Source organism: Danio rerio, chromosome 7 (assembly GCF_052040795.2).
Source record: "Danio rerio strain M-AB ecotype USA chromosome 7, GRCz13ab, whole genome shotgun sequence".
Classification (NCBI taxonomy): Eukaryota; Metazoa; Chordata; class Actinopteri; order Cypriniformes; family Danionidae; genus Danio; species Danio rerio.
Window position 1 is genome coordinate 17,395,099 of NC_141027.1, and position 24,946 is coordinate 17,420,044.

Below are 24,946 nucleotides of genomic sequence, written 5' to 3' on the forward strand. Positions count from 1 at the left end.
ACTAAATTGAAACTTTATTTTTTTTACATGGTTTAATAGTTTTTTGTTATTAAAATTGAAGTTTCTGTTTCAAAGCTTACAGATAGATGGCTAATTTGTATGTCATTGACACTTTTGGCACTTTTTTGGAGTATTTTCATAAGTTTTGTTTTTTCCTGTAAATGATTCAATAAATACCGTACCGTGACATTCATACCGAGGTATTACCGTACCGTGAAATTCTGATACCGTTACATCCCTACTATATACTATACTATATACTATATACTATAGTGTTTGAGCATAGTATATTCATTTTCCTCCTAATATCAACAACAGCATAACAATCCACATGATTAATTGGGGCCTGGTGCAATGGCCAAGCTGTCTGAGTGATGCCATGTAATTTGCGACAAACGCAGGAAGGTGATGTGATGCTTTCCACATTTAATGAAACCATAGAGTGAAAACAGACGGCAAAATGAGAAAATGTACGTTTGCGAGTTTAAACAGTGGCTAAAGCCTGTCGCTGAAAACAACAGCAACAGTTCTGTTACATGGTTGTGCTCCATTGACTTATTTAACTACAACTTTTAGCAGCAACTGTTTATTAGGTTAAAAGTTTGATACTTTGTAGAACTTGAAGTGGCGATAAGGTCTTTAAATATTTAGCAAAGGTCTTTAAAAAGTCTTAAAAAGCTTTTGAAATTACCTTTAGGGTTCCTGCATATACCCTGCTGTAATATTTGCACTGCTGTGCTACAAATACAAGTGAAACTGCCCTTCTTAGTGGATGATGCTACGCACTAATGTGCAGGAGAAGCAGAGTAAAAGCCATTCCCCCGATCAATGGTTATCAACGGTCAAACATGAGTGAAATGCCAACCCCAAAACAAGCGTCAAACATCAAAGCAAATTTGAGGAGATAAAATGGGGAAGAAGAAATACATTAACAATCTGTATACTCCTCAGGCCATGACTAAACAATAATAAATAGATTGTACATTGAAATGCATCAATATGTTTTTTAGATTCGTCACTACGTTGAAGTCATGAACTGTCAATTAACACCAAACATGACAAAGTTACAGTATATGAAGGAATATCACGAGCAGATGAATTGTGTATGGGGAAAAGCACATGGTTACTGTAAGCAAATAGCAGGGATGAGTATTGGAGCTTTGAGGAGCTCTGCCGCACCAGGAAGACTCCTGTCAAACTCAGTTCCTGGAGGGCCAAAGCTCTGCACAGTTTGGTTCCAAACCTAATTAAACACACTTGATCAAACTAATGAAGTCTTTTAGGCTTGTTTGAAACCTACAGGTAAGTGTGTTGGAGCAGGGTTGGAACTACTGTAGGCCATGGAGGGCTGCGGCCATCCAGGAATTGAGTTTGACACCCCTGCGAGTAGTCGTTCATTAGCATAGAATGAATAATATTTTTTCAGCTTATAGCATAACTTATTTAGATATCAAATTTAGTTTATAACCATTTATTAAAGTAATTGTAATTTAATATTCATTTTATTTAACTGAAAATACAAAACTTTGGAGAGCTCTTATATATTTTACATTCATGCATTTTTATAAACATGACATTATTTGACTGTGTGTCATCTAGGAGCAGAATACACAACATCTGTTTCTTCACTATGTCTGGCTGCACTTCTGGTTTTCTGTTTTGAGAATTGTAGAGCCGCATACACTGAAGAATGAGCCTCCTGAAACAGATTTAATGACAGACGCATTACAGTTGGGTTTCTTTTTCTGTCTAAAGTCAAATGCAAAAGACCATCGCTATTATTTTAAAAGGTTTTAGAATATTGCTAATAACTGATATTGGACTTTGGAGTTAAATAAGCATTGCAATTTATTTGAGGATTTTATTTTATTGATAACATTTTTTTTGTGTTTCAACATGTTTACAAAATAAAAAAAAAAGCTTATTATTCGTTTACCTCATGATGTGTAACATGCCGATCTGCATCTGTGACAACACAGAGAAACGACAATTAGCTTCTAAAGGTTTTTATTATTATTATTATATTTATACAGTTTCTTACATTGTGCCGTTACCTTTTTCAAGTGTTTTTGTGATCTTAATAATGCCAACAGTGAGGGAAATGATGATGAGAACAATAACACCGCCAAAAATAAAGGTCAGGTTAAAGAAGATGTTTCCAGGACAGTCTTTTGTCAAAATGTCACTCTTGAGATCTGTTAAAAATACCTCAGATTTTACATCTAGATAAAAACATTTTTCTATCTAAAATCTTAATCATTGAGTATAGAAAAAAAGAAAATTATAACCTGTATGTATAACTTTGGTTTCATTTTTCAATGGTGTATCATTTTTCACTGTGCAATAAATAAAAGTTGGGTCATATAGGAAATTAATACAACTACTTCTATACACCACATCACAAAAACAAAATCTCTAAAAATCATACAAATGAACGACTGCTGTACTTTGCAAAAACATACAGTACATAAAGTCAGCAAGCAGTTCCTGTATAGTATTTATAATAATGAAATATTACCTTTTATGTCCAGACGTACTCCATCATTAAACAAAATCTTCAAAGACCACCAACCACAGAAGTAGAGACCAGAATCAGTAATATCCATGTTCAAAATACTTAAGGATGTGTTTTTGCGATCCAGAGACATCAAAAAATGGTCTGGTGTAAAATTATTTAAATATATTGCGTTTACTTCAATATCAAAGGGTAACATCATGTAGACAATGCCAAGAGGAACAGCACTGTGTGCCTGCTTAAACCAGTGTATGTACTGTCCAACACCTGCATTGTGTTTACACCAAATAGTAACATTTTCTCCTGGTTGAGCTGTTATATTGACTGTCTGAGATGATTTGACAGATGAAAGCAAACCTAAAAACCCACAGAGAATTAAAACGGTTTTATCATTTTTAAAACTCTGTTAATGTATAAATTGTAAGAAAAAAGCTGTATCAAAAAAGCATATCTCACAGCTGTTTACTAAATAATCGTGAATTTAAATATTCCTATATTGTGACTAAGGTATTTTTAGCGCATTACCACTTACCCATCAACAGTGCTAAAATTAATAAACACACCATTGCTGTACTGTAAATCCAACGAGGAGATTAAGATGAGGAAACCAGTCTGCTTTATTTATATCAGGGGGTGTGGCTTATGCTGGTGCAAACCAATGACAAACCTGGCAATCAACAGGCCTGTTTACAGCTAGTAATTGAAATTTTTTTTAAAATTTGATGGTTTTGGTGCCCATAAAATCCAAAAAAAGTAATCAAACAATAAGTTTAGCTTATTCAGTTTTTAATATACATGCTCTAAAGCTGCTTAACAAATAAGTAAAATGCATGTATGAATATTAAACGAAACTTTAAACATCACTGCAGTTTGCGAGAGGAGGAATACTTGGATTCAAATAAATAGTTTAATTGAATCCACTTCTCTTTCTGGTCTTTGTGAATTAGAGTAGGTCAAATTGATATAGTCAAAGTAAATTGCAAACAAATGTTTTGTTTTTATTATTATTAACTTTGTTAGGTACAGTATTACAAAGATCACCTTGATAATTACATTTCTTAGAATGTAAAACCATAACAAATAAATGTCAAAGATGAGCCATCGTTATTGCACAAAAATTATATTTAAGTGGTATCGGTATAAACAGTGGTATAAGTGGCATCAGTGTAAATTGAGTCCTCAGCATGTTTTCTTGCATTTTGGGGTTTCTTCTTTGAGAAATGCACAGCTGCATATTCTACTGAATCATCTTCCTGCAAAGAAGTACAAACATTTATTTCAAGATGCTGATTCAGATCGTATGAACACTTTATGCTGATTCATTGAAGCGCCAAGCAACAACAAAAAATATTAATGCTCAAACAAAATTATTAAATATTAAATACAACTATATAAATATAAAAAAATATTTCCCTAATGTATGCAGTGTTATAAAAGTATTATTAATAATTATTTATATATTAAATTTATGTATAAAATGTATTATTATTATTATTTTATAACCCTTAAATACAATAATCTGCTCAACAGCATAAGGTAAAACATTATTTAATAACTTACATTGTTTTACATTGTTAAAAATGGAAATTCAGTGTCTCAAAAAACGTACAAAGACAGAAACAGTACAAAGAGACAGATCTCATTTGAGAATGGCTTTATGCCTTTAGAATAATTTAGATTTGTGGGATTTACCTTAACATTTTGTTGCGTTTGACATTCAGCAACTGCAACAAAACAAAGAAAATGTTGGTTTTTATATAACAATAAAACAAAACGGATTTCTAAAGCAACAGTCATTTTAAGTAGTCATTTCAAAAATCTGTCTAAAATGTTCACCTTTTTTATATTTCTGCCGTTTGTGTTCTCTAATAATCCCCCAAATTAGAGGAAGAATACATGTCAAAATTATTATGCCACCAAACAGTAAAGTCAGCTTGAAAAATATGTCTTCAGAACATGCATCATTAGTAGACACTGCTGATTTATCATGATCTGTAAATAGCAGACATAACATCAGTTAAGTAACACCACAAAGAACACCATATACATAAACAAGTTAGAGACCATAGAAAATTCTCAGCATTAACTAGGTGTCAATTCTGATAAAGTCAGACAATATTTCTACTAAATTTCAAATACAAAGTATTGTCATTTAGAGAATTTTTTTAGGACCAGAATTTGTCAGAATAACATTTTTTCCCTTATGATGAGATAGAAAATGAGGGTTATTTTGCCAATTAACATCACAATTGTGTGGTCACACAAATAATATGGTGTCCGCTCAGTCTTAAAATGTCTTAAATTCACTGAATTGTGTTGTTGTCTTAAATCATTTTAAACAGGTCTTCATTTTCCAATGTCCAAGTAAAGCAACATTGTAAAAAAAAAAAAAAAAAAAAAATTGCCAGAAAAAAAACCTTGAAAATAACAGCTATTAAATTACAGAAATGTACTGTAAAATAACAGACATGAAACTACAGAAATTTAATTAATTTTAAATTTCTGGTTAAATTCTGTAATTCAACCTCTGTAATTTTACAGTACATTTCTGTGATTTAGCTATTTTACCTTTTTTTTCCGGCACCCTAGCTGCCGGATATAAATTGTAAAATTACAGATTGTTTTTACAGTGTACTCAATTGGGCCGACACCCAGTCACCAATAATTAATCTCAAAACATTTTTTTATGTTCAAGTTTTTATTTTGATTAGAGATACAATTCACAAGGGCTTTTAGACATTTTTTACAGCAAATTATCCAAACTAAATTCCCTAATCAGGGAAAAATAAAGCAACACATCCCTTTACATTATCTTCTATTAATGAAAAAAATATTACAGTAACCGGACCATTAAAAAAATTCTTAATGTTTAACCCTATATAAGTCAAAAATTTAATTCATAATGGTCTTAAAATGGTCTTAAAGGATCTTTTTACCTTTATTTGAAGAAATCTGCAGAAACATGCCCAAAACATTTTTTTCTCTCTAAATATCATTATTTCTATTTAAAATTTGAAAGAAATGTTATCAAACTTTTACAAATTAAAACAACATTAAAATTTGATTTAGCTCACACCTAGAAAGTCTAGAGAAATACTGAGAGATTTCAGCTTGTATGCTAAAAATAAAAAGTCAACAAACCTACCGTTTTCTGAGGTTCTTGTGCCATTTTCCCCTGATTTGGTATTATTTTCTAAATGTTAAAAACACATTGATATTTACTCTGGTGTTGTGACATTTGCCGACTGATATTTTTCCAAAATTTGCTATTGATGACAAAGAAGCATAAAACTACAAACATTAAATGATCATAATAATATACTGAAGACTGTACAGTACCTTTCACTTCAAGTCTGGTTCCATCAGTAAATTTGATCTGATCTCCAGTAGTTCCACAGAAGTAGAAGCCAGAATCAGAAATGCTCACATTCCTAATTGTTAGTGTAGTACTTTGGTTAAATGGATCAGCAACCAGGTGTTCTCTTGTAAAACCATTGAAATATGTTTCGTCTGCCTTTCGAAGATTGTCTGTGTATGACATGCGCACAATAGTAACAGGCACATCACCGTCTGTTTGTTTGAACCAGTATAAGTCTCCAGGAATGTAGATATTGTGGGAACACCACATAGTAAAGAGTTGTCCTGGATGAGCCTGCTGACTTGTTGCAAATATAATTTGAAAGCCTGAAAGCCAATAGGCAAGAAAAGTAAAACCGAAGCACACCACAAAACAACATCATTTTATTTATTGTCTCCCCTTTTTAATAAATATTATCTTAAATTGCATTAATAAAGTAGATAATAATTCTTACCTGTCTCAATGAGCAATAAAGCTGCAGTTGAAATGCGTAACATCTTTGTGCTGATTCAGAGCAGAGTTAAAAGAGGAAATTAAGTGGTTGATATCAAATATATAAGGGGGAGTGGCTTTTCACAGAATAACTCCCGTAGACTGGCCAATGAAATGGTCAGACACATTTGATGTATTAAATTAGCAGGAAACAACTGTGTATCTTGTATCATGTAATAATTTAATTTGAACGTCTGAGTGTGCAGTTTTGTGAATGAATACCTCACTGTTGTTAGTGCAAGTAATTTAGAGAGATGTTTTACATAAGATTTGGTAGGCTATTGTTGCAAAATTATTATTTTTGAAACATAGTCATGTCTATTTAAAATCTGTAGTATGTCCTTGGATGTGCTTTATTATTTGTATTTAATTTTTGTTTATTTAGTAAAATGAGAAAAGTCCCTTTATTTTATTACTGTAACCAACTTAATAACCCCTAGACCAGGTTGAAAGTCACTACATAGAGTTTTCTTCTGCACTCATTCAACAGTATGTATGCGTCCTAACTACAGATGTATATATTAGGCTTCCTATAAAGCTCTTTGCAAGTCCAATCTAAAATTTTCCATTTTTTAACAAAGCATAGTATGTTGTTGCATGGTATTTTCAACCACTGTAATAAATAATACTTATGTATTTTACGGTTAAAATGGCGTATACTACCATTGGTCACTGTAGCCCTCTAGTGGTGCTTAAAGTCATTATCTGTATCTCTTTTAATCCACAAAAACACTGTGCTGGTGGTGAGTGGGCCTTCATTGCACACAATGAGCTGAGATCGATGACACTCGAAATCACAAATGCTAATCACGATTCCTAAAAAACATTAGCAATGCTTTGCACTGCAAAAAAAAAAAAAAAAGTATACTTTTTAGACAACTATTTTACTGGTAATGTCACCTCTAAATTTCAACTCTTACACAGAAATTAATAACAGTTATTTAACCTGTAGTTAGAGGAATTTGTTTATTCACAATAGGTCAAGAAAAGAAGAAGAAGTGTATATTCTGAAGTGTCAAAATGTGTCATCAAGTGTTTAATTTTCATTTGCTGAAATGGAATTGCTGACCAATCATTATTACCACAGTTCAGAACCCCTACTAGGTGTTTATTGCCATTTCGGTTATCATACAGGATCTGTCATCTTCTCATCAGTGACATGCATCTTAACAGTCTCTGGGTCAATGTGTGTGACGATTTTGGACATATTGTACACTTTTAATGCTTCCAAACAGTTTGCTGAAATTATAAAGCGCCCGTGCTTTGAGGTAGTTCATTATATTGCGATTTACCTTCTATGTGCGATCTGATTGGACAGGAATCACAGGATTGATTTTACTAATCCCAGTAGAAAAAAAAATGTAGTGACTGTAGGTTGAAGTAGTGGAGTAAAAGTACCAATACTTCACCCAAAAATATACTCAAGGGAAAGTAAAAGTACACATTTTTAAAACTACTTGGTAAATTACAATTCCTGAGAAAAAACTACTCAATTACAGTAATTTGAGTAATTGTAATTAGTTACTTTACACCAATGGAAATGGATTTCTCACATCTTAAGTATCTTATATTTCTGCTATTTAGAACTACTGGGGCAGTCTTTTTTTGTTTTGTAATTTAATAACTTAAATTTGTGTAACTCTAGCACCTTGACATTTTTTTCTAAATGTGTGTATATTTCATTCAAATATTGTTATTTATCAAAATTACAAAAGAGCTGAGTTTTTTTTTTTTTTTTTACCTTGAATGGCCATAATTTTCAAATTGCCTGAATTTTAGCATCTGCTTTTCCCATGATTAGTGTGATTTAGGACAAGGGGTTCCCAAAGTATTTATCTTGCGACTGCCGAAATAGCAATGCCAGTGACTCGCAACAAGTGGGATGGAGGTAATAAGCCACCAAGGCAAGTTTTGGAAACACAAGGAAGGTAGTGTTTTGGGGAATGGCAATGAAAGCAAGAAGGCAACACAGAAGTAACCAGAACTGAAAAAGGTTTGTGCCATTATTTATGCGCTCTGATTTTGGGAATAATTTGCAGTTAGGGGTGGTGATTATGGATTTGAACACATAGGATGTTCCAGGATCAACATACTGTAGATGTTAATCCAGGCCTGCTGTCTACTTGCAAAATCACAGCCACCTTTTTCAGTTGACTTTGAATACCTCATTTGCCTCATCAACTTTCTGCTTAAAAAAAACTGTCACTTCTGTAAAAAAAAAACAAAAAAAAAAAAAAACTTTTCTTTCTAGCTTGCTAAACAAAGTGGATCTATTACCGAAAAAAAGAAAAATAATAATCAATGATTAGGGTAAAGACTTAATAAAATATGATGACACATTTAAAACATGATTATAAAATTAAAAAAAAAATCTCAAACGTAAATATGATGATGAAAAATCAATTGATACAGTCTTGGTATGATAAAGCAAAGCCCTGGGATGTCGAGTTACTGGATTTTGCGAGCCCTGATTACAGTAGCAGATGTAACAAAACCTGAGAAGAGAAAAATACAAGTAAACTCAGAATAACATATTCCTAAGTATAAGATTAAACATTACAGAATAAATCTGTCTTTCAGAGCAAACACACCTGTCCTGGTGAGTAGAAATAATATGAGGAGAAAAGCATAGTTGATGTGCTCTGTGCATTTGGCCTGGCTTTGTAAGATGTTACTTGAATGTCTTGGTTTTGGGGAGCCAATTTTTACTCTCTGATTTAGATGATGTCCGATTGACTTTTTTTTTTTTTTTTTTTTTTTTTTACATAAAGGCCTTCCCTTCTGGCTTATCTTTTGTTCTTCTGCGATTTAAAGCTTTTGTAAGTCTGAGTCTGGTGTTTCTTAATAAGCAAGTTATATTATTTAATTATTTTAAATAAAAATAAATATTCAGTAGTTTTGACTTTTTTTTTTTTTTTTTTATTATTAGATTGCTTCAAGCTCGGAATGTAAAGGCTTACTTTTTTGATCAAACCCACTGACAACCAGTCATTGTTTTAATTACATCATATTCACAAATAATATATACTCTAAATGTTATCATACTAGTATATATAGTCATTTAGCTTTTATCCAAAGAGATTTACAAAAATGGAAAGCACCAATAAATTTATCATAAAGATCCCCACCAATGGGGTATATGCACACAGACTTTACATTTCTGCCAGCCAGCCTTAGCACTTCCGGTAAACTGTCTTTCCATTATAAAATTGCCACGTTTAAGGTCTGATTTCTTCAACAATCAGAGATCTTCACTGCCTGATAGATATACAATATAAATCGGATCTTAGACCTAACAAGAAGCACTGCATTAAATTTCATTTTCCTCCGCCATGTCTGTAAAATTTGACAGTTTATTTTACCCCAGTATTTTCAATGGAGTTTCTGCGTTCGCCTGCTGGTACTGACGGCGCTAGCAGTTACACAGTCTTTCTTCTCATTTTACGCTTGAGCCACAAAATAAATGCTTAAATCTATTTAACTGAATGTATTTTAATGACATTACAACATCATTAAGGAACTTTATGAAATCAAAAAAAGTCACATTAAGCTTTCACTGAAAGTTTATTATTGGCTGAAAAACACTAGCTGTGCAAACAGCCCATTGCTACTGATACAAAGGTTTTAATTTTAATTGTCATAATTAGCTTATATTGCTCATTCAGTCATAAGTAGGCCATATTTGTGTGTCACAAATTTTGCGCACACTTTATATGTCTTTGATCCCTGATCAATTGTTTGACCTGCAGAACTAACCAGCTAATGAACTGGTGCCCCCTTTGTGCAGATACTAGGAAACAAAACAGTTACAGCTACAGTACATTTTTGGCATTCCATTTCCTTGCTTGTAATCTGCAAGAAGATGGCAGTATCTGCATCTGCTGTTCAAACCACTCATCCTGACGGTTGAATTGTTTGTAAGTAACGAAAACCTCTGTAAACCAGCTCCATCAATGGAAAGAGAATGCTCTGCCGGATGCTTGACTTCTCCACTATATCACAAATGGTTCCATAAGATAGCAACTTAATGTAGCTTCAACTTCGCAGACACATCCTCCAAGCAGCAGTGAGAAAATAAGATGAAGATAGATAAAGTTTCATGAAGCATTTTATTTCTACTGTAAGTATATCAAAAACTCAGTTTCTCATTAGAAATGTGCATTATACAACTTCCTTATTATTTTATTTTTTATTTTTACTCTCAGATCCCCAAATTTTAATAGTTGTATCTTAGCCAAATATTATCCTATATTAACAAATTATGCATCAAGGGAAGTCTATTTACCTTTTATATTATGTATATTTTATTTAAAGTTCCAAAATTTACACTTATGACAGGGTCACAAAAAGTCTTCTTCTACAATTATACATTTTTACATTTCGCAAGAGGTGTGAAATTGGGTGCATATGCTATGTTGTCAGTGTAGTTGCTTAAAGTAGTGCATGTGAGTGAGTGGTGTCCAATTACTCATTTTAATCACATTTATGTATGAGATTAATGACTCTTGTTAAATAGCACTAATCTAGTGACTGTTGTGGCCATCTATAATACAAATAGCAAACTCACTGTTGTGTTCATGTCTTCACATTATGAGTTCATTGTGGTCGTAAAGGCATGAGCATGATCAGCAACAGCAACTGGTGTAGGCTGTGGTGATTAGATGATGATCAGTGTGCCAAGAAATCTCCCCCACACCAATACACCACCAGCAGACTGAACTGCTGATAAAAGGCTTGATGTTGTTTAAACCACATTTCTACCCTATCAGCAATGTTTCATCAGAAATTGAGACTCAAGAAAAACTTTTTTCAAACCATAGTCCAATTGTAGCCAACTTGTGTGAATTGTATCATTAATTTGCTTTTCTCAGTTGATAGCTCTGCTGCTGTAGATCATCTGCTTCAAGGTTTAAAGTGCAGTGCATTCAGAGCATCACAGAACTACACTGCCCTACAAAGGCAACATGCAGTCAATACATATATTTGGTGAAAATTTTGTTAAACCCAAGTAGGCTTTGTTACATCTGTCTTTTAACACTGTATCCTTTTTGTAAGCATTTTAGAGAAACACAAATGGCCGAAAAGGGGTGTCAAAATTGCAGTAACTACACAATACAAGCTGGTGTAAAAACTACACATTTTGTTCAATTTCAGCGTTTGTGCCATTCAGGAGTTTATAATGTCAATTTTAGACAAAGATGAGTGCAAAACTAATCCTAAAATAGAATGTTTTACAATTCACATTAGAAACTCCTTAACGCCGCTTATTTATTCTGTTACTTTCAGAAACAAAGGCTGACCGCAACCTGAACACTGTACATTGTTTTTTGGCATATGGCTGTTGTGGTTGTAGCATGTGGTTTGCATTCTGTTGCATGCCTTATTAGTGCATTGAGATACAACATGCACTGCTAAATGTTTGCACTGAAAACCCACAGAAATAAGTTTCAATAAAAAGAAGAGAGAGAAAAACACAGCCTCTAATTTAAATTATACTGCATAGAAACAAGCAGATAAATACATTTGATGCCCATATTATATATTAAATATAGATATTAAATACATATTTGCAGGTAATCTCACTTGTTTTTATGTTTAAGTGCCATCAACATAAGGTCTTGCACAAAATAGCAGGTCATAAATACACAATATACTGTCAGCAATTTTTTGTTTTCATGTGACACCAAATTATTTTCCTAAATGACATTTAATTTGTTATCAGATAATCTGCCTGTAATATTGCATGCATTCTTTGCAGTATTTTAAAGTTCTATAACAACAACCTACTACACATAGAAAGGATTTTGAGATATTTTGTTTCAGAGCAACAGTTTAATATAAAAGATGCATAAATAAATGTATAATTAATAACTGTTTTACTTTCAGATTTTAAGCTATTTTTTAAGGTACTACCACCAGTGACTTAAAAGCCAAGGGATATTTTGCATGTGGTTATGGAAATGTGTGTCAAGTGTGTGGTGTGATGGTGTTTGTGTGGTTTAGATGTAAGAGTTGAGTAGGATCAGTTTGGTGGGTGGAAAACAGAAACTTACTGTATGTGTTGACAGATTCACACACTGGCACTCAGACATTTAACAGAACTTTTTTGCGTATTTTTCAAAATTATTATCTGCCCACCTCATTTATTTAGATTTCAAATGTTGCTCATCACCATTTATTAACAATTCATCTGTTTATTTGGTTTTTCACTCTTTTATTTTAAGTACTATGATTATCACAATACTACTGCTTCTAGAAAGTACTTAACTGTTGTGAAGTTCATGCAAGTTTATTTATATAGCTATTTTATACTGTGGTAATTTAAAGTGCGTTACATAAACAAGAATAAAACAAACAAGAAAATAAAAATTTTAAAAATGTAAAATGATTAAAACAGATCAAAAACAGCAAGCCTAAAATAACCTATTTTTGTATGCTTATTTACAGCTTTGTAATCTGATCTACCGAAGCTTCCCTCTGAATGTCTTATTTTACTCTGAAGAGCTTCTTCTCGGGGTCTACGGTGTACAGAAAAGTCCATCATTCACAACCCCTGCTTCTTGAGTAAGTGCACAGTTACATCTTGTTTTACAGAACATAAAAGCAGATCTATATTAAAGTTAATGTACATTTGATTTCACAACTTTTATTGAACTAAAAATACTAAACTTATTAGAGCTCAAATATATTTTACATTCATTAATTCATATATATCTAAACATGACATTATTTGACTGTGTGTCATCTAGTAGCAGAAAACACAACATCTGTATCTTGTCTGGCTGCTCTTCTGGTTTTCTGTTTTGAGAATCTTAGAGCCGCATACACTGATGAATGAGCCTCCTGAAACGGATTTAATGACAGACGCATTACAGTTGGGTGTTCCTGTTAAAAGTCAAATGCAAAAGACCATCGCTATCACTTGAAAAATGATAGAATATTGATAAAACTGATATTTTGTTAAAAACCTCAAGATTTTGGAGTGAATATAATTTTATGGATTTTCTTTTATTTTTTTAGTTTCAACATATTAGATTAGAAAAGATCAGATTAGGTTCAGGTTTATTGTCATTACTCGTGTACTAATACAATGCAACAAAATGCAATTTAGGTCTAACCAGGAATGCAATAGTAGGAGGTGTAAGTTAAAAGTGCAATTATGGAAAACTATGGGAAATATTTACAGATGAATGTACTGTGAACATAATATGCAAATCGTATTAGAATCAGATATTTACAAATAGATGACCATACTGTACAGGTTGCTATTAATTTGAGCTGCACAATGTATCATTTCAGCACCGATGTCGCAATGTGTGTCTGCAATAGTCGCATCAGGATTTGGGATCAATCTTGAGTTGGGATTATAGTTGATCAGCACAATAGTTGATAATACCTGAGATTTGTGGAGTTACAGCAAAGTATAACCAATAACACAATGAAACGTTATCATTTGCATGCGTTTAAAGTTTAAAGTATTCATTCAATTTAATATTGGATTATTACAATGAAGACTACGCAGAGTTATTTTACATTTCATTATTCAATTTCTGTACCTAAATAGTGTTTTACTCTACAGAAAACTGATATAGCACTGTTTATTTAACTTTTTTCTCATTGCTCTGTTGTAATTATTCTAATCATTCAATTATAATCAATTATTTGCTATAAGCAGAAATTACAAGTAGATATGCATATCATACAAAATCATTAAAAAAAGATTATTATTTGTTTACACCATGATGTGCTACATGCCGATCTGCATCTGTGACCACACGGAGAAGCAACATTTACCTTCTGAAGATGTTTTCCATTACAGTTAGCGTTAAACACACTTACTGGATACAGTTTCTTAAATTGTGCTGTTACCTTTTTAAAATGTGCTTGTGATCTTAATGCCAAGAGATAGGGAAATGATGATGAGGACAACAATAAAACCACCAAAAATAAACGTCAGGTTATAGTAGATGTTTCCAGGACAGTTGTCTTTTAAAATGTCACTCTTGAGATCTGTAAAAAAAATATCTCAGATTTTACATCTAGATAAAAACATTTTTTCTATATTAACCCTGAGTATAAAAGAATATTATAATAACCGGTATGTATAATTCATTTTTCAGTGGTATTGCATGTGCAATCAATACAAATTCATTTGACAAAATTTCTTCTATCCACCACATCACTAAAATGTAACTTCAGTACATAATCTATGCCAGCCGTTCCTTTATAATATTTGTAATAATGAAATATTACCTTCAATGTTTAGGTGTATTCCATCACCAAACATCATTTTCCAAGAGCCCCAACCACAGAAGTAATGACCAGAATCATTAATATTCATGTTCAAAATACTTAAGGATGTGTTGTTGCGATTCAGAGACATCACAAAACGGTCTGGTAGAAAATTATTTAAATATATTGCATTTAATTTGACATTAAAGGGTAACATCATGCAGACAATGCCAAGAGGAACAGCACCGTGTGTCTGCTTGAACCAGTGTATGTACTGTCCAACACCTGCATTGTGTTTACACCAAATAGTAACATTTTCTACTGGTTGAGCTGTTATATTGCCTGTCTGAGAGGATTTGACAGATGAAAGTAAACCTAAAAAACCCACAGAGAAATAAAATGTTTTTATTAGATTTATACTTAAAACTCTGATGTCATATAGATTTTAAGAAAAACTGTCTCAAAAAAAAACAAAAAAAACATCTGTTTACTAATTAATCTTGAACTAATCATTGCTATATTGTGATTAAGGTATTTTTAGTGCAGTTACACTTACCCATCAACAGCGCTGAGATTACTACACGCACCATTGCTGTACTGTAAATCCAACAAGGAGATTAAGATGAGGAAACCACTCTGCTTTATTTATATCAGGGGGTGTGGCTTACAATAATGCATCCTATGGCAAACCTGCCAATCAACAGGCCTGTGCACTGCTTGTAGGGGTGGGCAATTTGGCCTAAAATCTAAATTTCTATTTATTGAACATTTTACCTCTTATGGTTAGTGAATAATTATTTTATTTATTTATTTTTATTTTATTGCCATCATAGTTCACTGATAAGTTTTGTATTGTAAATATATGCTCACATATAAAAAGTGAGAAATTATATCTGTGGTTATTTATTGAACATCAAAGTTAAACAACTGAAATTATTACACACATTGCCTAAAATGAACAGCCCTTTTTAAAAAATAAAAAACGAAAATATATAGCTTGTACTTTTGAAAACCAAATGAATTATTTTCAATTTTTTCATATTAAAAGTAGAAAATAAGCAGCATCTTTTCAAGATAAAATAACTCTTGTACATCCTGTAAATAATATTTCAAATAGTGCATTTCTTGCATCTTCTGTAAACACTTATTTTTATGTAAATAATAATTTTATTATAATAGAAAATATGTTATCTCAATGCAGTTTCCAATCATCATATATGTAGTGCAAATGTGCGATGTATAGTTACATTTTTAAGAGGTTTGTGTGGGTATACAACCGCGCAAAGGCTGTGCCAGATCATTCTAGTGCGTTCGATGCAGAAGCGTAAATCAACCTTAACAGAGCGGGGTCACATGACTCCATATGCTGTAGGAAAAGTAATTGAAAAAAATTGACCGGGAAAATTTTGATTGATTATAGGTTCTGAATGTCGGTTTCGATTACTTTTCGATAAATCCCCGAACCCTAACTTTTCAATTAAATTCATCTTTATTTGTATAGCGCTTTTACAATGTGGATTGTGTCAAAGCAGCTTCAAAAAGAAGATTATAGTGAATTGAAAGTGTCAGTTCAGTTTTCAGAGTTTAAGTTCAGTTTAGTATAGCTCAGTTCAGTGTGTTTTAATATTCACTGCTGAGAGTCCAAACACTGGAGAGTAATCCATCGATGCGCAGTTCTACAAGTCCCGAACCAAGCAAGCCAGTGGCAGCAGCCGCAAAGAAAAAAACTTTACCAATTGGTGAAAGTGAAGGATAAAAACCTTGAGAAAAAGCAGCCTAAGTTGGGCACGACCATTTCTCCTATGGCCGAAAGTCTTGTGCTGAGCTGCAGTCTAGGTGCCGCAGGCTGGAGAGTGCTGGGTGTCAGCGAAGACTCTGCTGCCCCTGGAGTCTCACAGGAATCAGACACATGCTCTCTACTCCTCCACGACCACGACAGCAGCTGCTCATCTATTTACAGGTCTTAGATCGCATCAATGGCACTGCATAATCTCTGGAGCCTCAGGATGAGTTACCCCAGGTGGAAATAGAGAATAAAGAGAATAATTAGCATAGCTGCGGATCATAGTATATATAAACGAGATGCATAGAGCTCATTCATGCAGCATACTGCTATGTGATCTATTGAGTGAATGCTTTACTAAAAGATAGGTCTTTAATCTAGTTTTGAACTGTGAGAGTGCATCTGAGCCTCAGACATTATCAGGAAGGCTATTCCAGAGTTTAGGAGCAATAAATGGGAAGGTTCAATCTCCTTTACTCGACTTTGCCATTCTAGGTACTACCACAAGCCCTGAGTTTTGAGATCCTAAAAAGTGGGTTGAATTGTAGTGAGACAGAAGTTTGGTTAGATAAACAGGAGCTAGATTATTTGAAACGTTATAGGTAAGAAGTAATCATTTAAAATCAATACGAAACTTAACAGGCAGCCAGTGTAATGAGGTTAAAATTGGGATGACATGATCATATTTTCTAGACCTGGTAAGAGCTCTGGCAGCTGCATTTTGTACTAGCTGAAGTTTGATAATAGAGGATGCTGGGCAACCAGCAAACAGTTTATTACAGTAATCTAGCCTAGAAGTCATAAAAGCATGGACTAGCTTTTCTGCATCCGAGATGGATAGCATACTTCATAACTTAGCAATATTTCTCAGATGAAAGAAAGCAGTTTTTGTGACATGGGATATATGATTTTCAAAAGTTAAATTGCTCAAACTCTTTAGCAAAAAAAAAAAAAGCAATTTAATGTAAACTGAGAAATAGTTTAATTGAATTCACTTCTTAACTTATGGTCTTTGTGAACAGGAGTAAGGTTAAATTGATATTCATCAAAATAAATTGCAAAAACATCTTTCTTTTTTATTATTATTAACTTTGATAGGTGCAGTATTGCAAAGAAAATTGTAAAGACAGAAAACACTGGTCACCTTGATAATAAAATTTTTTAGAATGTAAAACTGTAAGGATTCTATTTTAATGATCTAGGCACAAAGTCTAAAGCACATGGCGTGAAAGCATTTCTGAATCTGCTTTTGTTTTTTTTTAGGGATGGAAAAATACAGTTTGTGTCATGATGCTGGTCTAACAGGGTTGTGTTTGTTCTCTTAATGAGTTATGGGTGTGTTTTGAGCATTACATGCATTAAACCAATCAGAGTCTTATCTCACTTACTATTTAAGAGTCAGTTACATATTTAATTTAGTTCAAGCGCAAATATTTGTTTTAAAATATTTCTTAATTCAGTTCTAATTTCCAAAAGTTATATCCAAACACACGTCTTATTCTTATGCCCCATATGGTGATGCATACGTCTCCAAAACCCGACAGGTGGACAAATCTGAACGTGCTTTTATTAAAACAAATAAATAATACTGCTAATAATAATAACATTATGATAAAAATAAAAAATGTCATAAATAAAATGAAAAAAGCCCCCCTCACATAAAGAAGGCATGGAAGTAGGGTTTTTCATATCTATGTAGTAATTAAAAAAAAATTTGTAACATTTTAATCCTTTTTTTTTCATTTGTAAATATATTTGTGTATTGCTGTACATCCTGTGTATATTAAATGTTTGAACTTGTGCATAACTAATGCATTCTGTGCTGGACTTTAGACCAGCTTTTACTTGGTCAATGGCACAGTCTATTTCAGTTTCTCAAAATCTTCTTTATAGATGCATGTGTTCTTGTGAAAAAATAACTCTGCATGTATAATTGCAGGGGCAAAACTGGCCATCTGGCAGACCGGGCAGTTTCCTGCTGGGCCGACATACTTTTTTGGCCGGGCTGATCATTGTCTTAGATCTGATCTACCAGTAAAAGGCTTAGCAGCCAGTCGTTTTTCTGCCTTATTAATTGACGATGCTGTGATCTGTGAATCTCTGAAAGTAAGATGATATTTTTCCGGACAGATAGACCGGGCCGGCCCATGTGACATTCTGCATCCCATTGGTTCTTTTCTTTATTGACATTGGGCTGGACCAATCACAAACTCCTAGTATTTTGGGCTCTGTGTGAGCATGCAACATCGGTGTGTATTTGTCAAAATAGTCAGAGAGAGTCAGAGAGAAAAAATGGAAGGGAGGCGCAGAGAAATTGCGGGAAACACACTGGCGTTTCATTTAGCGGTTCTGAGAAGTTCTCCGTTCATTCTAGTACACGGCTAAAAACGCAAATCACGTGACCACACACACTCTGCAGAGCTGCAGCCAGTAGTTCAGCTGGTGCTTTGAGCATAAACCCCAGGTGAGAGTATAGTGCATGTCGGACAGTTCATCAAAGATCTGCTGGATCTCACAATAGTTATTAAACGTGATATTGAATTCATCTTGTTGTCTCTATCTAACGACTTGTTCAAGTTAATATATTAATTTATGTAACCACGTTCATTGATTCTGCACATTGACTGATTGCTTGCCTTTACCGTATAAATTTATTGTAAGTTATACTTTTATAATGGCCCTTATTGATTATTAAAACTGATATTCTGCAAAATAGACGGGGTAAAGTTCGTTCTTTTCAATGAAAATGAAAGGAGGCAGTTATGTTATAGGCCATGTTTTGTTATAAATATGCATACAGTGAAGATGATGGTCATATAAATGAGTAGCTACACGAGGCTGTTTAGTGTCTGTTAATCATAATATCAAAATAAAACAAATTTCCTTATATTATTTTTATTTTTTGAAACGGCAAGCAGGGTGAGATGAACGATGTTATAAAGTATACTGTTCCCCTTGAAGATTTACCCATGCATCAGCAGGCAGTTTTTTTTTATGTTTATTGTTTAATATAGGCTGAGTGAATAGTGTATTGAATAAGCTAATTTGGCTGTAGTGTATAAGTGTGTGTGTGAATGAGTGTGTATGGGTGATTTCCGATACGGGGTTGTGGCTGGAAGGGCATCTGCTGCAAAAAAGATGCTGGAATAGTTGAAAGTTCATTCCGCTGTGGCAACCCCTGGTAATAAGGGACTAAGGCGAAGGAAAATAAATAAATGAATAGTGTTTTTTTTTTTAGAACTGAACAAAAATCTTTATGGACAGTATACAAAAATTAAATTGAGATTAATATCTGTATTTATTTAATTATTTAATATATATATGGCTTTTGTGTTTTTATACAATAGGAGTTGATAAACATATTGGACCTGCACAGATAGATAGCATTTTGATTGAATGTAGTGGGCGGCTCTGGGCCAAAATGCCAGGGCCGATTTTCTTTCTTTTTTTTTTTATCCAGCCCTGTATAACTGTGATGTTATTTGTGTTTGTGTGATTATACTGTACATATATTATTTTTTTAATGGGCAAGTGAAGTAGAGAGATGTTTCAAATGTGATAGGCTATTGTTGCAAATGTTATCATTATTTTTTAATGGTATAATTATTTAATCATGTCTATTTAAAATCTGCCGTATGTGCCTATATATCTGTTTTATTATTTGCATTTTAGTTTATCTATGTAGTTAAATTAGACAAGTCCCTTTATTTTCTACTGTAAACAGTGAATCACCCCTAGACCAGGTTGCAAGTGACTATGCTGCTGCACTCATTCAACAATATGCATTGGTCCTAACCCCAAATGTAAATAAAAAATCTTCTTATAAAGCTCTTTGCAAATCCAATCGAAAACGCTCTGGCATGGTATTTTCAACAACTGTAATGAATCATGCTTATGTATTTTTCAGTTGAAATAGAGTATACTGTATTACCGTTGCTCACTGTAGCCCTCTAGTGGTGCTTAAAGTCATTGTCTATCTCTTTTAATCCACAAAAACACTGTGCTGGTGAGTGGGCCTTTATTGCACACGGCTGAGCTGAGATTGATGACACAGTATATAAATCACAAATGCTAAAATGTGATTCCTAAAAAACATTAACAATGTTTTGCACTACACAAAAATAATGTATAACTTTTAGACAATTATTTTACTGATACGACATATCACCTCTGAGTTTCTTACACAGAAATTAATAATAGTTATTTATATTGTAGTTAGAGGAATTGGTTTGTTCAGTCCTATGTGAACGGTCAGAATGACTGCTATGGTAATTCTAGTTGTTAGAAGTCTCATACTGTATTTTTGAATTTAAAAGCATACAGAATTCAGTCACTCAGCGTATGTCATCAACAAAACTCATTATTTTTAGCTAACAATATACCTCTGATTGCTCATTGTGTTCATAAGCTTGACAGGAACTTTTGTGATCTAACTTTAAAGTGCAAAGCATTCTGCGTAAGTGATTATGATGATGGAGGTTAAGGTCATTAGCAGACTCGGACTACCTGATATTGCTACCATCCAGTGTGTACACAATCACTGAGAATTGAGGAAGACTTCAGAACTGAAATTTAGTTTGGATATTTTTTTGAATATTTTTTATCACAATGACACGTTTCAGTTAACTCGCAGAAACTACACTGTAGTGAAAAGGTTTTTATAAGACACACTTGTGCCCTTGTTGATGTATATACGCGTGTGTCTTTAAAGCCACAAGGTTTTGAGCAGTGCATGTCATTGTGATTTTGTTGTGGTCACCATAGTTCAATTTAATCCTTGATTGAAGAAGTGTGATTTGATAAGCTTTTTTCTTTTTTGAGAAATTACTGTAAGCAGAGAGATGATCTTACAAACTGGGTCATCTGACCAATCAGGGCAGAGTAATCGAGAGTGACTTTATTTAATTTAATTTTATGAAAAATGAGACCTGCACAAAAGAAAACAACAACAACAACAAAAAAATACAAAATTGTATTTGATTTACAAATAAGCCTGCTGCGGTCAGATTAGACATGTTTGCACTTAACCCACAGAAACTATATGATAGTAAACTGTTTTTTATCTTAGACACACTTGTGGTCTTTATACGTGTGTGTCTGTGAAGCCACAAGGTTTTGAGCAGTGTATGTCAATGTGATTTTTGCTGTGGTCATCATAGTTCAATTTAACTCTTGACTGAAGAAGTGTGATTGATTATCAGCTCCACCAATGAGAAGCTTCACGAATTTACACTGTTTGACTTATGAACAAAGTTTGTTGCCGGCTTTATAAATATCATGCTGTCATTTTGATGATGCTGATAACATGATCATTTCCCTTCACCAGTCTGCATGTGGCCAAGAAACCCTTTTCTTAGAATCTAATAAGGTCAAGTTACCACATGGCCATCAGAAAGCTAATGCAGCACTTTTTCGCCTACACTAAATGCAAAACATCCCACTCGCTGCTCACATCCTTTATTGCATGTCTGCAGGTGTTTATTTCGGCGTTATTCACCTGTTCACAAAATTCCATCCAGACATGATCAACTTTTGGATTTTTGGACTTTTCTGTCTTATTGGTGAGTTGAAATGTCTTCTATGTCAGACCTAGGGCTGCATGATATTGGAAAAATCTAATATTGGGATATATTTTTTTATTTGATGAATATTGCGATATGAATATATATTTTACAAGATAATTTAAATAGCTCTATTTGACAGTTTTCTGGGGAGTGGGGAGTCTTACAGTTTTCAAGTACAGACACTGAATAATCACAATGCAAAAAAAATATATATCTCAAAGTAGAAATATTGTTTTGTTTTCACCTTCAGAAAAAAAGACATAAACATTAGGAGTTTTTCCTTAAATCAAAAGAAAATTTCACTACTGGTCAAATGTTTGGGGTTTTATTATTTTAATTATTATTATTTTTAAAATTATTTAAATAAAATGATTTTGTTTACCAAGGCAGCATTTATTAAATGTAAAATAAATTGTTAAATATTTATTAAATATGTATTTATTACTTATTTGATGTAGTTTCAAGTAAAATTAATACTACAGTCATTATTGCTTTTATTGCTATTACCATTAATAATAATAATAATAATAATAGGAAGAAGAATGATTATCATGTGACTCTGAAGACTGGAGTAATGAAGCTGAAAACTCATCATTAAAATGACTGGAATAAATGATTAAATTAAATTATAAGCTTCTTTTGAAAAGTTATTTTATAGTGCATTTTTTGATGAAATAAATGCAGCCTTGGTGAGCAAGATAAGCTTATGTTTAAACATTTAAAAAAAAATCCTTCTGACCCCAAACTGGTGGTGATGTGGAGAGACCCCCCTCATGATTGTGAAGTGCTTTGGGTGTATGGCCATACACAATAAACGCTCTATATAAATACACATTACATTACATTACTTTACAAAATTTGATCGGTAGTGTATCTACCAATCGGGTAAGTAAAATAACCCTGTTTTGCTTTGGAATGTTTATACAGTTGAAGTCAGAATTATTAAACCCCCTGAATTATTAGCCCTCCTGTTTATTTATTTGTTTAACGGAGAGAAGATTTAATTCAGCACATTTCTAGTTTTATTAACTAATCTCTTATAACTGATTTATTTGATCTTTGACATGGTGACAGTGAATAATATTTAACTATTTGTTTTTCAAGACACTTCTATACATTTAAAGACTTAATAGGTTAATTAGGTAACCTAGGAAGTTTTGGGTAATTAGGCAAGTTGTTGTATAACGATGGTTTGTTCTGTAGACTATCGAAAAAATATATAGGATAAAGGGGCTAAAAATTTTGATCTAAATGTTTTTAAAAAAAGGAAAAAATCCTTTCTCCAGAAAAAAAATATATTATCAGACATACTGTGAAAATTTCTTTGATCTGTTAAATATCATTTGGAAAATATTTAAAAAAGGAAAAAAAAGTTGAAGGGGGACTAATCATTCTGACTTCAACTGTATTTGGACTAGAAACAAGTCAAAAGTTTAAGAAATAGACATTTTTCCCATATAAATAATTAAATGCAAATAATCTTTGTTACACCTCCAAACATCATAATGTTTTGTGCCCAAAAGTATGTATGCTCAGTCAAAAGCCTTGCAAATGATAAACTTTCACTCTATTTTGGTTAAACTTTAGCAGTGACTCTACAAGACACATGCTTTCTGTAGCTCTTGGTCAACTATAATTCAGACTCAACAATGCAAATCTTGCAATCTGACTATTGCAGCTGAGCAAATTGCAATACCAATGATAAAGCGATATATTGTGCAGCCCTAGACATAAGCCACAATTACATAATTTAAACTTATTAACTTGTTACTTTCAATGATTCTAGGCATTTCTTCAACACACCCGAATGCACCACCTGTGTTTGTTAAACTGGGAGAAAGTGTTAATATGTCGTGCATATACCAGAGCCAGATGGCAAGGCACTTCTCATGGTACAAGCACGAACCTGGACAGAATCCTATGCTAATCTCCACCATTTACAAGTACGATCATACAGCCCAGTTTTTCAATAACTTCGGGAATGATTCACGATTCTCTGTGCTGAATGAAAACGGTGTGCATCTTTTGACGATTAGAAACGTACAGTTCTCAGACTCTGCCACGTACTACTGTGGAGGCGCTTATTCCAATGTAATGGAAGTTGTCAAAGGGGCAAGGCTGATAGTTCAAGGTAACTATCATTTTGAGATCATTTGGATTTGCTAGGGCTCATTTTTGTTTTGAGTTATAAAAGCTATTATCTAAATGTCAGTTTTTAAAAACTAGGTGCAATGTAAAAATGTGAAATAAAAGCAAATTACTTCAGTATTTTTAAGACAACATAGTCAAAGCTTCTTACTTTTAATGCAATGATATTTTGCATTTCTTTAGAATTATTTTGATGCTTACCAGCAATTTTTGAGTGAAAATTGTTTCATGGAATTGTGAAACTATTATATACAGTAAATATTTTATTATATATATTTTTTAAAACAGCAAATTGAAAAACACCAAGTGGACTGTAAAAAATGTAAAGTAAAAGCAGATTACTGGAGTATTCAATAGTCAAGAATTCATCTTCAGAATTTCATTAATTTTAATTTAGCGTTATTTTGCTTTTATTTATAATTATTTGTGATATTTTCAGCAGTTTTTGATGAAAATTGTTAATATTGTTATTTATTCTTAGTCATTGTACTTTGTTTAACATTCAATCAGTCAGTAAAGACCTTAAACGCACCGACTTTGTAACGGCATACAATTCACTGGAAACGTTTGATCCAGGTTACTGAAAAATTAAAAGTCCTTTTGCATATACCCAATTTTAGAAAACCTAGTGCACGGGCCAGTTGCACTAGCAGTGCATAAGTTAAAACGTAGCCTAGTTGTGACCTAATGGGCACTAAGTTACAATTTACACATACTAAATATTTTTGTGTTGTATCACCGAACTTAGTTTAAACGTAACGCTACACTTCACCTAAATATTTACAGCAGCCTCCCTCCATGTATAGTGGTAAAAAAGATATGACCGTGAGATTAGTTTACATTGAGGAGCTCCC

The 24,946-nt window shown here is 32.9% G+C and overlaps 6 protein-coding genes across 8 annotated transcripts in view; 2 read left to right on the forward strand and 4 right to left on the reverse strand.

Moving 5' to 3' along the window:
- The window catches only part of LOC147835938 (uncharacterized), a 939,756-nt gene that overhangs the window by 848,178 nt on the left and 66,632 nt on the right, over positions 1-24,946 (reverse strand). The window lies entirely within an intron of this gene.
- The window catches only part of nitr9 (novel immune-type receptor 9), a 50,677-nt gene that overhangs the window by 22,869 nt on the left and 2,862 nt on the right, over positions 1-24,946 (forward strand). Inside the window, 4 exon segments of one of the 2 annotated variants that reach the window (NM_001005576.3) lie at positions 12,813-12,929; positions 21,855-21,941; positions 23,731-23,887; positions 23,981-24,075. In NM_001005576.3, the coding sequence (NP_001005576.3) occupies positions 21,902-21,941; positions 23,731-23,887; positions 23,981-24,075 (292 nt within the window). In that variant the 5' untranslated portion in view covers positions 12,813-12,929; positions 21,855-21,901. 2 annotated transcript variants of the gene reach the window in all.
- nitr7a (novel immune-type receptor 7a) overlaps positions 1-24,946 on the forward strand; it is a 111,091-nt gene that overhangs the window by 22,813 nt on the left and 63,332 nt on the right. Inside the window, 1 exon segment of the mRNA NM_001128565.2 lies at positions 12,813-12,929. The gene's annotated coding sequence lies outside the window, so the exon portion shown is untranslated.
- Positions 407-3,081, reverse strand: LOC147835941 (uncharacterized). The gene is made up of 6 exons (XM_087260791.1): positions 3,048-3,081; positions 2,519-2,872; positions 2,289-2,336; positions 2,055-2,222; positions 1,937-1,965; positions 407-1,699 (listed from the first exon to the last, which is right to left on the reverse strand). Exons 1-6 carry the CDS (start codon positions 3,079-3,081, stop codon positions 1,592-1,594), a joined length of 741 nt encoding a protein of 246 aa, XP_087116917.1. The 3' UTR covers positions 407-1,591.
- On the reverse strand, positions 3,489-6,402 carry nitr10b (novel immune-type receptor 10b). Of its 2 annotated transcripts, XM_087259532.1 has the most exons (6): positions 6,328-6,402; positions 5,855-6,199; positions 5,661-5,708; positions 4,352-4,507; positions 4,208-4,239; positions 3,489-3,768 (listed from the first exon to the last, which is right to left on the reverse strand). In XM_087259532.1, exons 1-6 carry the CDS (start codon positions 6,368-6,370, stop codon positions 3,640-3,642), a joined length of 753 nt encoding a protein of 250 aa, XP_087115658.1. In that variant the 5' UTR covers positions 6,371-6,402; the 3' UTR covers positions 3,489-3,639.
- Positions 13,107-15,187, reverse strand: nitr11a (novel immune-type receptor 11a). The gene is given in 5 exon segments (NM_001025501.1): positions 13,107-13,208; positions 14,102-14,130; positions 14,307-14,375; positions 14,619-14,972; positions 15,154-15,187. Coding segments are annotated over 5 exon segments (588 nt in total).